Source organism: Macadamia integrifolia, chromosome 5 (genome assembly GCF_013358625.1).
Source record: "Macadamia integrifolia cultivar HAES 741 chromosome 5, SCU_Mint_v3, whole genome shotgun sequence".
NCBI classification, from domain to species: domain Eukaryota; kingdom Viridiplantae; phylum Streptophyta; class Magnoliopsida; order Proteales; family Proteaceae; genus Macadamia; species Macadamia integrifolia.
In genome coordinates this window covers 27,019,100-27,033,559 of record NC_056561.1, presented here as the reverse complement: position 1 = coordinate 27,033,559, position 14,460 = coordinate 27,019,100, and the positions used below count along the sequence as shown (strand labels likewise).

Below are 14,460 nucleotides of genomic sequence, written 5' to 3'. Positions count from 1 at the left end.
CTTCGTCAATTCCAGGTTTTAACTGAATATCCCTGGCTTGCAACTGGAATAAACAATATTACATAATGTATTCTACACTAGACATACCAAACCTATTTTTTATTCTATAATCTATTATATCTAGTAGTAACCAAACGATTATTGTTTATAGTCCATAATCTGTTACTTTAATTGATTATTAATAAACATGTAATAAACATAAACATAAACTATGCCGAAGAGAGCCTAAGACAGAATTATAAATATAAAGAAAAACACCAGAAACAGAATTAGAAATATTTCCTAAACACCAGCAACAAAATTAGAGATATAGGGCCTGTTTGATAACGTTTCTGTCATTTCTATTTCAAGAAATGGCAGAAACATAAATTTCCGTTTCTAGAAACAAATATGGAATCGAAGGTGTTTGATAAGTCATGTTTCTCGAAGTCGACCAGTGAAAGAATGGCCACGAGTCGTTTCCAGAAACGGCGCCTGGGTCATTTCTTGAACCATAAATAGGTAGAAATTTCAATTTCTATTTCTGAAAACAAGTGAAACGAAACAGTTTTATCAAACGCTTTTTGTTTCGTTTCTGCCGTTTCTGTTCTTGAAACCTTGTCAAATGGGCCCATAGTTTACACCCCCCACCCAAAAAAAAAAAAAAAAGAATTTGAAATAGGATTAAGCAATAGTGAACAATAGATAATATTTCCAATATATCTTAGTCACATTCTCACATATAAGAACACTGTTACAACTTACACCAATTAACCACTTGGAAAATTCAAAAATAATAATCCACCAGAAATAATAGCTAAAATCGAATAAATATAAATTGGAATTTAAATTGAAGGCCCAAGTGGAACTAATATAGGAAAAAAATATAGGCATAAGGGGCTATTCTGTAAATGTAAAAGACAGTACCTGACTACCTTCTTCTTCAACCCACGATACGATAGAACCTTAAGCCAGGGGTAGCCCAGCTTGCATCTTATGAGAGAGGTCACTCTATAGAGCTTTGTTTTGTCTGAGATTTTAGGTATAGATTAATAACATCTAGGCCTCTAAAGAATGACCAAGAATAACTCCAGAAATTAAGTCTTTGACAAACCACAAACTCCTGAATCTGAATTGGCGGTACCCATAGGTTCAGCCCTGAAACAGTGAGTGAAACCAAGGTTCTAAATCTCGGTTTTGAGGCTGGTTTCGGACCTGCCAAAATCGAGACAATTCGAATCTTTTTTCTAGGTTTTGATGCTGGGTTTCGACCTTGGGCCTCCATGGGTTTTGTTTTGGCGAGGCCGAAACTGAGACAACTTGGAGATGTCGGTCAGTTTTGACTGAGATTTAGTTCCATGAGTGAAACTCAAGTTGAATCTACCAATAGTTGAAGTCTTAGGAGCTGGAACTTGAGGAAGAAGAAGGTAGAGGGGAAAAAATCAATTACAACTTACGAGTTACAGAATACAGAGAAATGGAGGGTGGGGGGGAGTACAAAATAGTGCGTCTGTGTCACGGGGAGGAAGAGAAGCAAAAAAGGGAGGAGGAGGAGGAGGAGGAGGAGGAAGGAAGAAGGAGAAGAAGAAAGAGAAAAAAAAATTACCTCTAGAGATGCGAGCAATATTGAAATTGCAAAGGAAAATAGCAAAGGTCGGGCTGCAGATTTCATCACACAGTCATGGCTTGATCTTTGAAGAGTGAGTACGATTGCCATGTCGGTTGTCAAGGGTTGGGGCTTGGGGTTTGCATGGAGTGTGCAATTGTGAGAGACAAAAAGGTTTAACACACTTCTATAGCCTTGGATCCCATGGAGTGCTAGTTTATATTACTTTGCATATAAGCCAATGATAATCGTTGAAATATAATCACAAAACCAATAGAAAAAAAGAAACACAGCACCAATGTAATAAAGCGGTCACCTAGCTTCTAAGGTGTCCTAGGTGTACGCAACACCCAGGACACCAAGGCAGTCGCATTTTGTGTATTCGAAAAATGATGGCCTCCTAGCCATCTCCAAAACTGCCGTGGTGCCTAGGCACCCCCTTGGCAATGCCTTAACAACTATGATGTCAACTAGGTGTGCTGTCGTCTTGAACCCGAGAAAGAGTCTGGACACCTAACTGGCGCCTAGGTGATGCCTTGACAACTATGCTTTAAACCCTCTACTGCATAGGTTATGCAAGCCAAGGCTTACTTGGGTTACCTTGTACTTGAGGATTTTCCCCTGTTGTGATGTTTTGAGAGAGATTGTTTTTCTTGTGCTTGGTTGCCTTCTGCTCTAATTTACCTGTGGTGTCCCACTCTGCCCTTGTCTAACTCTGCACATTCTTCCTTCTTACGAAAATTTATCTTTACTGAAGATCAGATAATAAATAATCTTGAACATGCTCTCACCATCAACTTTGATCTGACAGGTTGTGGATTCACTTCTGTGCTGTATATGTTTTCACTGGAGTTGTCTGCTTTCTGCTTTATTATGTGAGTAAATTTTTATGTATTCTTTCTCTGGGAAGTCATCAAGTGTTCTACATTGGGATTTTACTTCTTTATTCCTGCTTGAATGTTTATAAGTATTCTTTACTTCCTTTGAAAATCTTTTGTTGGATCTATATGTTGGTTGGATCCTGCTATAAGTAACCATTTGGATGTGATGGAAAATGAACGTAATTATGTGGGTGTGATTAAAAATTTCAGTTGGACACTGAATGGTTTTTGATTTTGCAGGAATATAAACATATTTCTTCAAAGAGAATTACATATTTTTATGCCTCCAAACCTCAGCCACATCAGTTCACCCTTTTAGTTAGCGGTATTCCTTCATCAGCTGGGAAGAGTTTCAATGACAGTGTTGAGAGCTTCTTTACGGAGTTTCATCCTATTACCTATTTATCACATATAATGGTTCGCCGAACAAACAAGATTCGAAATCTTATTGTAAGAATTTCATTGGTAGCATATTTGATATCTTTTCTTTCACATTAATCATATTTTCTTCTAGTACAATGGCAATTATTTGATGTGATATATACATTCTGTCAGATCTATCTCCTAATTTCTGTTTTAAAAATTGCCTATAGTAAAGGAATTTGTAGTCTGAAAGATTATAGATTATTATTTTAGCCATTTGGGTTTGGTGGAATTTGAATTCTTGTTACAATCAAATGAAAGGATTATTCAGGGGAAGCTTTTTGTCAATTTTTGTGTGGGTTTGTAATTGCGAATTACTATTTGCTGAAGTATTCAAGAAGTCATTCCTTTACAGATTAGAAGGATTTAGCTTCGGTCCATATTTCCACTAATATCCCAAGTCTTCCCTATGCTACCCAAACACACTCCCCACCTCTCCCCTTCCTCCCCCCTTCCCCCATGCTCCCCCAGTGCCCCATCTTTTCTCGGGAGTTTGCTATGGATCAAGTATTGGTGGTCTCTAGGTCCAATGCTTAAGCTTCACGATCTTTTGCTTCTCCCCCTCCATTGGAATCTACCTATTCCACTCAACGTAGGTCGGTTAGAATTCGCAACCCCCCCCTCTTATTCTTGGAAATACGAGCGATCCACCGCCCCCTCCCTATGATAAATGCCGTCTCCCCCCTCTCACTGGAAGAGCAGCCCCTGCCCTCCTTGCCCCATCTAGGAAAGGTCCTACCCCTCCCTCTAAGGGAAAGGTAAAGGAAAATGGCAAAGCTTCCCTAAAAGGAAAAGCTATTGGGTCCAAGAGGAAAAAAAGGGAATAAATGATTTTTATTTGCTTCTATTCTTTTTGGCTACTTTTGTTTTTTCCTTTTTCACTCTTCAGGCTAATGGATTCATTCTTTTGTTGGAATGTTCGTGGATTGAATAATCCCGCCAAACAAGTTGAAGTTAGGTGTCGTCTTCGACTCCAGCGTTTCTGCTTTTGCACTCTTGAAATTTAAGATTAAGGAGGATAACGATCTTGCTGTCAAGTCCTCATCTGCCCCCTCATAGGGGTGTCATCATAATTATCAGTTACACATTTACACCAAAATGGGAAGACTTGGTGCTAATGGAATCTAGTGATTCCTCACATTGGGTGGGCAAGGAGCCAAGGAACAAAAGAAATGGTCTTCCCCCACGCGTTCCATTGAGAAGATTGGAGATGCCATCTCCTTTGAGATCAGACATAAAATCCTTCACAATTGTGCTATTTTCCTTGATTCCATCAGAAATAGACATCTTGCCTATTCTTGGAACCTGCCACTTATTTCCCCTGTCCCACCCTCGGTTTTTGTTATCCCCTTTTGGTATGTTTGTTTTGCCCCCCCTCCCTGGTTTTGCTTCCTTCCCCTCTCTAGGGTTTAGTCCCATTTTCTTGTTTGGCCTTGTTTGGGGGTTTTCCCCTTGGCTAGCCTGTGTGGCTTATGTTTTGTTTTTTTCTTTGTTTTTATAATATACTGTCATTCATTCCCTCCCCCACCACCCCCCAAAAAAAAAAAAAAAAAAAAAAAGCTTAGCTGTGATTGTTTCTTTTGTTTTGATGTATTTTTCTGTAAATGAGTTGAGAATTTCATAGGTACTTGGGAAGAACTAAACTTTTCAAGTATTCACTCACTCTCTCTCTCTCTCTCTCTCTCGTGGGGGGGAAGTTGAGTTTTTCTGTTGGATACTTTGTTAAATATGTTTCTAATCTGGATTCTTTTACTTCAATTTTCTTTTGCCTGATTAAGTTTTAGTAGAATACTTGTCATGTTTGTGATGTACCTTCTTAGTAACTAGGAAGACTTCTTGTTTTATGTAAACTCTTCTTTTCACAAAACATACACTTTCCTGTTCCCAAATCATATATAAATTAGGAATGATACCTTACCAACAAATTAATAAGTTAAATGAGAAATCTGATGCAATACCAAGTTGATTGGCTACTTTCCATTTGGCAGATATATTAGCGGATGTGGGCAAGGATTAAAGTATCGGTATCGGTTGCCGTATTGGTCGGCCAAAATTAAGATACGTATCAGAGGGTATCGTATCGTATCGGAGATACGCTAAGATATGCACATAAATGGATAGGAAACACTTTTTTATACACTTTTGCATAAAAAAATAGTTAAAAAAAAAACTATATATAACATGTATTGTGCATAAACAGTAAATTGAGAGTATCGCACTAAGAATCCAAGGTTTGTAGTTGTCCCATAAATGTAAAATCCTTGTTCCCAACCTTGATTTCCACCTTAGTTAGAGAGAAAAATGGTTGGCAGCAACTTTGGAACAAAAACACCTCAAAAAATTGTTTTTCTAAAAAATAATCCATTTTGGCCATTTTATGACCGTATCGGTACGCACCGATATGTACCTATACATACCGAAACGTACATTTCACTTCGATTTTGAATTTTCCAGAGAGTATCGGTACGTATCGGTGTGTATCGTAAGATACGTATCCATACAAAGGGGTTTTAAAAATTTCATGTATCGTATCGGCAAGGGCCGATACGGATATGTATTGGCCGATATGGTACAATACGGATCGATACTTTAAACCTTGGATGTGGGCCATGCAACGTGAAGAAAAAAAATTTATGGGCATTGTGACCAGACGAAAGAGGAGACCTACCTGCAATTGGAGAGGGGAGGCTGGTGAAAGGGATGGAGTATGAGACTACCTGGCTTCGGTTTACAGGAAGCCTAAAATGGTTGGAAAGAGTAGACATACTTGTACTGAAGAGTCGAAGGTTGGAGTAACAAGCCAGGGCATGAGGGAATGTAGACACCTAATTTTGTCCCCCCTCCTGACAATGATGAAGTATGGGCAAGGACGAGGCTTGTACGCTCTTTTTCACAAAGGAATCAGATTTTTGGTTTTGGTGAAACCCTAGCCACCTCCATCCTAAACCCACTGTGCATGAATACATGAAGTGTGGTTGAGCATAAAGGAGGTTGGGAATCCAAAACCCAATATTGTTTAATTATGCGGGAAGGGTAGCTGAAAGTAGTTGTTGGTTCCCTTTGCTAGAATATCTTAATTGAGCCTAGCCTGTGCTAGATTTTCGTATCATTGGATTGTATTTGGAAATATGATTCTATCGATATCTCTCATGCGAAAATCAGATGCCTGGATACGTTGTGGTGTCTTCCCGAATATTAAACCAATCAACCCAAAGCAAACCAAACCCGAACCAAATCCAACCTGGTCAAACCACCCTTGCTGACATGCTTGGCTTAACTAAGCCACATAAGATTTTGTAGATTAGCTAAGCCTAGCAGATCCGTGTAAGCAATTTCCTTTAGCTAATCCACATAGGCTTATGCGGGTTTGCTAAACTTGGCATGTGAGGATTTGTATTGTCACCCTGGGTAAATTTTCAGTAAATAGTGGCCTGAGGGGATACCTCTTATCAATTCACTCTGTAAACATCTTACCTCTGAGACAAGCCAGAGAGAAAAAAAGTTGGTGCAGAAACTCTGCCCAGTTCTAGTGCCAAGTATCTGAACCCAGTTTGAATGCCAAGCATCCAAAGCCAGTTCCAGTGCCAAGTTGGTGCAGAAGCCCCGTCGAGTTCCCGAAGTCAGCATCATTCGTTTCCAAGTTAGTGGAGAAGCTCTGCCGAAATACCAAAGCTGGTATTTTCCTAAAGTTTCCACGTGTGTGGAAGCTCTGTCTGAGTTACCGTAGCCAGTATCAGTTTTCAATCCCTAGTGCGGAAGTCCTGCCCAAATTACCAAAGCCAGTATCCATTTCCAAGCCTTAGTGCAGAAGCTCTACCAAAATTCTGCCCAAGTGTTAGAAGTTCTAATTCATCCAAGAAAGTGAGAAGAAAAACTAAGTCTCTGCCCCCAAGTCAGGGTAGTTACCGAAAACATACACTCGGAGTGAAGGAATCTTCCCTGTGTCCGCCTGTCATCATCTAGCTACTACTCGTAATATTTCAACTGCCGTGAACATGATGTAGAACTCATCATTGCATGCGAAATTTAATGCGTTTGTCACATAATATAACGATTTATTTTATTATGGCATGTATCATTTTATGTGATTTTGCATGTGTATAACATAATATAATAGTTCACATCTGTCATTTTATGTGATATTGTATGTATCATTTTATGTGTTTTCCAGATGAAACAACAATTCAATTCATCATTTCACGTGATAATATGATATAAATTCTATCATTTTATGTGATCTGCCATATTTTATTTTATTTTATTTTTTTTTTTGAGAAAAAATAATTCATTACCAAAGGAAAGAAACTATCTAGACAAGGGGGGAAAGGGGGGGAGGCAACGCCAGCTAGGGAGAGGGGACAAGCCCAAGGGGAAGGGGGAAAGAAACAACACAAACCAAAGACGGATCACAGCTAGTACAAGAGGAGATGAGGAATGCCCTCGGGGGGGAGGGGCAAGGATTAAAGTATCGGTATCGGTCGACCAAAATTAAGATACGTATCGGAGGGTATCGTATCGTATCGAGATACGCTAATATACGCTAAAGATACGCACATTTTTAAACTCTTTTGCATAAAAAAATTATTAAAAAAAGTTATTGTTAACATATATTATGCATAAACACTAAATTGAGGGTATCGTAGTAAGAATTCAAGGTTTGTAGTTGTCCCATAAATGTAAAATCCTTGTTCCCAACCTTGATTTCCACTTTAGTTAGAGAGAAATATGGCTGGCAGCAACTTTAGAACAAAAACCCCTCAAAAAATCGTGTTTTCTGAAAAAATACCCACCTTGGCCATTATATGACCGTAGCGCACTGTATCGGTACATACCAATACGTACTGATCGATACATACCGATATGTACTGATACTCATCGATACGTACCGATCAATACATACAAATACTCACCGATACATACCGATATGTACCTAAACGTATATTTTATCTCGATTTTATATTTTTCATAGAGTATCAATACGTATTGATAGTGTATAGGTGCATATCGGTATGTGTCGTAGGATATATATCGATATGACAGGATTTTAAAAATTTCATGTATCGTATCGGTGTGTATCGTATATGTCGGCTAAATTTAAGATACGTATCAGAGGGTGTCGTATTGGTATCGGAGATACTTTAAACCATGGGGGGGGGGGAAGGAGAAAGAATACTACAAGGAGGAAGACCCCAAGAGACAACAATGAACATGTTCCTTGTACATATAGACCCTAATAGGCTAACTATGAAAGATAGGCTATTTGAAACTCTCAGTTATGATGGGAAGCATTGATTGGGAACAAGACAATAGATCATTGCTGTCAATCAGCTGAAGTGTGTAACTTTCCCAGGAAAGCACCAGTTGGCTGAGATACCTGGGCTTAATATTATTATTCCTAACCTGATGAGTTAATGATTCAATATATGGATGGCTTTCTGTACGTATCTTATTTCAGAAGTGCTCTCATTGTCAAGGCAAACATAATGATGGTTCCTTTAATGTCCAAATCCATTGTGTAATAAGAAAACCTTTTAAAGGGAGTCAGGGAAGAACTCATCCGCGTCCATTGCGGTGTTACATGTTTTCCTGCAAAATATTTTTCTTTCTTTCCGTTGTTACAAAAATGACCTGAATATTAATTCTGTTCTGATCAGTTACAACATTAGATTCTGTCCTTGAATTTTAAGGCTTCCAAAATGCAGAATCATGAAAAAGAATATCGTTAGGGAAGAAATATGATTAAAAAGACAAGACAAGAAGAAAGAAGCTGCAGGAGAAAAGGGTCCTGGAAAATCGTTTTGTGGTTCTGCTTTTCCTTGGCACTCACTTCCGCCGCGACCTCGCCTTCTTTGTGTTATCCGATTCACCAATCAAAAGAGAAAGTATCTGTTGGAATATGAGTCCACGATATGGGAGTGTCCCCATCGTGGAATGAGTCATAGTCTAAGTGAGTTAGGAGTTAGTTTCCTAGTCTAAGTAAGTTCCCTGTTATGATTAGGCTTTAGAGTCCTACTCGTATTATGTCTTTAGAGTCCTACTCAAAGTATGTAATTATTTCATAATTAATGTAAAGAGAATGGCTGGCGGTAGATTGTGATTCATTGAACAATCAATCGCACAAGCCTTACTCCCCAATTCCTTTGTCTTTCTCATCTTTCCTCTTCTTTGATTCTGGTTCTCAAATCTCTACATGGTATCAGAGCCATGAAGAAAAAGAAAAAAATTAGAGTAACCTGTGTTTGATTATTGTTGCTGAAAAAAAATCCTTCCTTCTGTATCGTCTTTTGCTTCTGGTTGCGATTTTCTAGGTTGATTCCAACAAGTCGTGTCGATTGCTGTCTGGGGCCATCATTATAGAGCAAAGGGCTGAAATTGCTGTTGATCTTGCCGTTCATTCCTACTGATATCAATTTACTGCTATCGTCGTCTTCATCTGTTAATTGAAGAACAGGGGGTATGATTGATGTCTATTTTGTGATTCCTCATACCAAAAGTGAATCAAACTCTATTGATATCTGTGCTGCTATTCTGTGATTCCTTATAACTGCTACTGTTTTGTTCGAATCTCTGCTGCCGGCATCGATTGATAAATATCTCTGCTTCATGGTCGATGGCGTTTACCATTCTTTGACGTTGAAGGTGTCGTATGGGGTTTATTACTGCCATCTCTCCCTCTTGGTTATGGGCCTTACGGCAGTAACCCCCAACTCCTAATTTCTGGATTGTGAGGTTCAAGACCTTACCGAAAATAAAAAAGAAAAAGAAAAAGGAGGTTGAAGTCAGAGAAGGGGGGAGGGGAGGCTTAAGCCAACAAGGAAAAGCCAACCCGGGGGGAGAAACATCAAAGCATCAAGCAAAACCAAACCAGCAGGACCAAGGGGATACAACCAAAAATGGGGGGGGGGGGAATGCATAGCAACAAAGAAATAGAGGGAGGGGACATCAAGTGTGGGGGACAATGCCTGCCAGTAAGTTCCAGGAGGCAATGGTATGCCTGTTCTTAAGGGTGTTTGGGACTAAGCAGGGATGAAGGGATTGGATCTTGGAGGTAACATCAGAGTAGATGGCTTTCCAATTCTTGTCCAGAGAGTGAGAATTGGATGACTATCTACTGATGTTACGCTCCATCCAGAGGTGATTTATGGTTGCACAAAAAGCTAGCTTACCGAGGGTGTCACAAATGGATGAGCCTGCAAAGGTCATGTCAATCCAGATCCATTCCTATCGAAAGGAAGAACGGGCCTGCTGGAGGGCCAGCATCAAGAAGGGACAACTTTCCAGACGGAGGAAGAGAGTGGGGTAGGAAAAGAATAGGTGAGAAGTGTCCTTAGAGCCATGTGGGCAGAGGCAGCAGGAGGTGTTAACAGGGATGTGGCAGTATATAAGAAAGGATTGCATAGGAAGGCAGTTGGACAGGCATCGCTAGACAGTGAAGCTGTGGCAAGGAATATGGCCCTTGAACCAGACAAGATTACACCAAGGAACCACAGGACCAGAAGATCTGACGAATGACTAAGTAGAGGCCAAGGAGAATATCCATTAGAGGAGGGCAGCCAAGTGCATTTATCTTCCCTTCCTCGATGCCCTGGGGAGTGGAGGGAGGGAGCACCAGAGGTTGGCAAGAGGAGGGGGAGAGAGGGGGAACCAGCCCAGGGGAGAAATGATAGAGGAAATGGGAGCAGATTTGGGAAGACCAGATGAGTAGATGATCCTGGGAGTGATTAGAGAGGAAAGGATGCCCAAGGGGTGCCAGGGATCCAACTAGAGAGAGGTGGACTGGCCATTGCCAATAAAGAAGGAGATGGCATTAAGGGCAGTAGGCCTGAGGCTGTGAATTTTCCTCCAGATCCAAGAAGCATTGGGAGGGGTGTGGGCAGTCCAGAGAGAGTTATGCTTAAGCAAGGAGGAGTGAATCCAATCAACTCAGATACTTCTCTGCTTAAGACAATTTTTCAGATGAGCTTAAGAATACCAACAGAGTTGATCTCCTTGATTCTTCTAAATCCCAGCCCTCCTTCAGCCTTAAGGAGACAAATCTTATCCCAGCAAAGGGGACGGAGAAACTTAGAGCATAGTTGTCACGGCGTCAAATCGATCCAAGGCTGTGGAGGGTGGCTAATCGATTTGGCGATGAATCGCCCGTTATGGCGTTGCCATAGCGGTCAAATCGCTCGTGTCATTTTTTATTTTCCCTATTTTCTAAAGTTTTTTAGCATGCTACAAGCCTACAATATTTACCCTATAACATATAAAACCAACATTAAGCAACATCAGATATAAAAAATCAACATAGCCCTATCAAAATCACCCTGCATTTTACAAAAAATCGACCGCCTAGTGAATCAGGCATGACCTGGCATCCATGGAGGTGCTATGGCGACACCTATCAGCTAATGGCAACCGTCATTTGTGAGTCACGTAAATCGTAGCACTGCCATGGACTTCTTTTTTCGCCAGGACGCCAAATCGTCGCCTTGGCGATGCTTAGGAGACTCCATGACAACTATGACTTGGAGGAGTCGGAGCCTTTCCAGAGGAAGGAGCAGGAGAGCCCTTCAATGGACTTGATTGTAAAGGCAGGGAGCACAAAAATGTTAGACCAGTAAAGGTACATGGACAGGAGAACCGATCTAATGAGGGTGAGACGGCCAGCATAGGAGAGGAGCTTGCTTTTACATAGTTGAAGTCTCTTCCTCAGATTGTCAAGCATGGGGGAGTAATGATGAGCAGAAAGCCTGGAGGTGATGAGAGGAAGACCCAGGTATTTGACAGGCAAGGAACCTAAGGAGAACCATGTGATCCTAAGGAGGTGGAACTTAGCCTCAGTAGTAACACCAGAAAGGAAGAGGCTTTACTTGAGGAAGTTGATACTGAGGCCCGAGAGGCTTTCAAAAGAATGGAGAGAGGACATGATAGTGGAGATGGAAAGAGTGTCGGCCTTGGAGAAGATAATGATATCATCAACAAAAGAAAGATAAGAGAGCAGGAGGGATTTGCATTTTGGGATGGCAGAAGTGAGATGGAGGTCGGTAGCCGATTGAATTGAACGAGACAGAACTTTCAGGGATAGGGAGAAGAGAAAAGGGGAAAGAGGGCACCCTTGTTTGATGGCCTAACCAGAGGGGAAGTAGCCCATAGGACTCCCGTTGACCAAAACAGAGAAATAGGGGGAGGAAATACATGAGTGGATCCAGTGGACAAAAGAGGCAGGGAAGGATATATGGAGCCAGACTTTGGTGATGAAGTCCCAGCTTAATGTGTCGAAAGCCTTGTGAATGTCAATTTTAAGGAGGGCTGCAGGAGAATGGGATTTACGATCAAAAACTCAGACTATCTCGTGGCAAAGGATGATATTATTCGCAATGCTCGTTCCAGCAATGAAAGCGGATTGATTAGCGCTCACAAGAGTCAATGATTTATAGAATCCTATTGGTGAGGATTATGGCAATGAACTTGTAGAGAAAGGTTACAGAGAGATGGGTCTGAGAGAATTTATGGAAGCCGCACTCTCTCTTTTGGGGATGAGGTAGAGGAAGGTGTGATTTATTCCCCACTGATCTGGTTGGCATTAAAGAAAAAACTTCGGACTGCAAGAATGAGGTTATTGCAAATGATGTTCCAGTAAGAGGAGAAGAATCCCATACTGAAGCCGGCTGGGCCAGGGGCTTTATTGGCTTTGTGGGAAAGGATAGCCTAGAGGATTTCTTCCTCAATGGGGATGGACTGAAGACTAGGGAGATCATCTGAGATAAATTTGTTAAGGAGGTTGTGAGGGGGAGGGGGAGGGGGAGGGGGGGCGGCAGAAAGATCCCATGGAAGTGAGAGACGACTTTAAATTTGATGTCCTTAGGATTAAGAATCTCATTCTTGGAGGATGAAATGAGTTTGGGGATGGTAGTAGCATTATTTCTGGTCTTAAGAGACTGGTGGAAATAAGCAGAATTAGAGTCACCCAGGTCAAGCCATTTGATACGAGCTTTCTGGCAGAGAAAACTCTCTTCTTGGGCCAGAAGCAAGGAGACTTTAGAAGCAAGGGCCTTTTCCTCCGCGGCAAGCTCAAGGTTAAGGAGATTGGATTGGATTCGGGATTGAATGGAGTGAAGCTTTTCTCAGCAAGAGGAGACACAGGAGGAGATGTTGCTAAGGGTGGTAGAGTTCCAGAGCTTAAGAGCAGCTTTGACATTCTTGGGCTTTTTTGCGAAGGCAATAACCGGAGAGGAGGGGTGAATAGGAATGCATCAAGCTCCTTGGATAATTAGGAGAAAATCCGGGTGCAAGGACAACATGTCAAAGAACTTGAAGGGCTTGGGGCCAAAGGAGCGGAAGGGAAGGACATGAATGGAGATAGGGCTATGGTCAGAGATCCCAAGGAGATCAAAGTAGGCATAGGAAGAGGGAAAAGAATCAAACCAAGATTCATTGACAATGGCCCTGTCAAGTTTGCATACGACACGAAGGTTGCTAGATCTTCTGTTGTGCCAGGAGAATTTGGCACCCAACCATCTGAGATCATTGAGGCTATGGTCATCAATGCAGTCATTAAAGGAGTCAACAACCTGGGTATCAATGGGGTTACCCCTATGCTTCTCATGACTAAAAGTCAAACAGATGACATTAAAGTCTCTCATAATCCCTCAAGGGCTGGAGCCCGTGGAGGGGGCATAGGGGAGAAGTTCAAACCAAAGGGGAAGCCTAAGGGAAGCAAGGTTCTGAGCATAGATGACGGAGAGGAAGCAAATGCGAGAGCCAAAAGTGGATGGAGAGATGGATGGCTTGGGCAGAAGAGGAGAGGGCAGAGATGTGGAGGGAAGAGGATCCAAATTCTGCCGTTGGAGCTGTGGAGGTAGTTAAAAATGAAGGACCATGAAGGAGTAATGGAGGATGCAATTCGGGAGGCATTAGCCTCAAGAACTCCAGTTTCGAGAAGACAACAAAGGTTGGTATGGGAGGAACAGATACGGGACTGGATGTTAGTTTGCTTGGACGAGGAGTTTAGGCCTTGAACATTCCAAATGGTCCAAGGGATCATTTAGAAATGGGGGAGGGGGAGGCAACAAATGCTCCGAGGAGCTGGGAGGGAGCTTGAGATGGGAGAAACTAGATTTAAGGGGGGGCCTACGGCGGTACCTGATGACAGGGGAAGAGGGGGTGGGAGGAAGGGCCTTGGATCTGGAGGAAGACCTTGCGATAGTGGTGACACCTCTCTTCTTTATAGGTTTGGGGTTAGTTGCTGGTGGGGGCCTCTGGGAGAAGGGAGGTGGAAAGTCATATGATAAGACATGGGAGGAGAGGGAATTGCCAGGTAAAGAGGGGGTAACAAGGGGGTTTTCAGCAAGGGGGAACTAGGGGGCTATGGGTGGCAAGCAGGGGAGGCTGCAATTATCATCCATGTTGAGGGTAGAGCCAGCATCAAAGGTGAGCGCAGGAAGGGCCTGCATAGACCAAAGAGATGGAGGGCCTTCCAAGGCAACATGAAGAGTTGAGGGATCATCCAATGAAAGGGGCCCAGAGGTAATTGAGTAAGCAATGGCTGAGGCCAATAAAGTAGGCACAAGAGGTGCCTGTAGAAAT

The 14,460-nt window shown here is 41.9% G+C and overlaps 1 protein-coding gene across 3 annotated transcripts in view; it reads left to right on the top strand.

The window, feature by feature from the left end:
* LOC122078352 (CSC1-like protein HYP1) overlaps positions 1–14,460 on the top strand; it is a 54,394-nt gene that overhangs the window by 14,906 nt on the left and 25,028 nt on the right. For all 3 annotated transcript variants that reach the window (XM_042644316.1, XM_042644314.1, XM_042644317.1), the window contains 2 exons: positions 2,397–2,460; positions 2,707–2,916. In XM_042644316.1, coding sequence (XP_042500250.1) covers positions 2,397–2,460; positions 2,707–2,916 — 274 coding nt within the window. The remainder of the gene's footprint in view (positions 1–2,396; positions 2,461–2,706; positions 2,917–14,460) is intronic.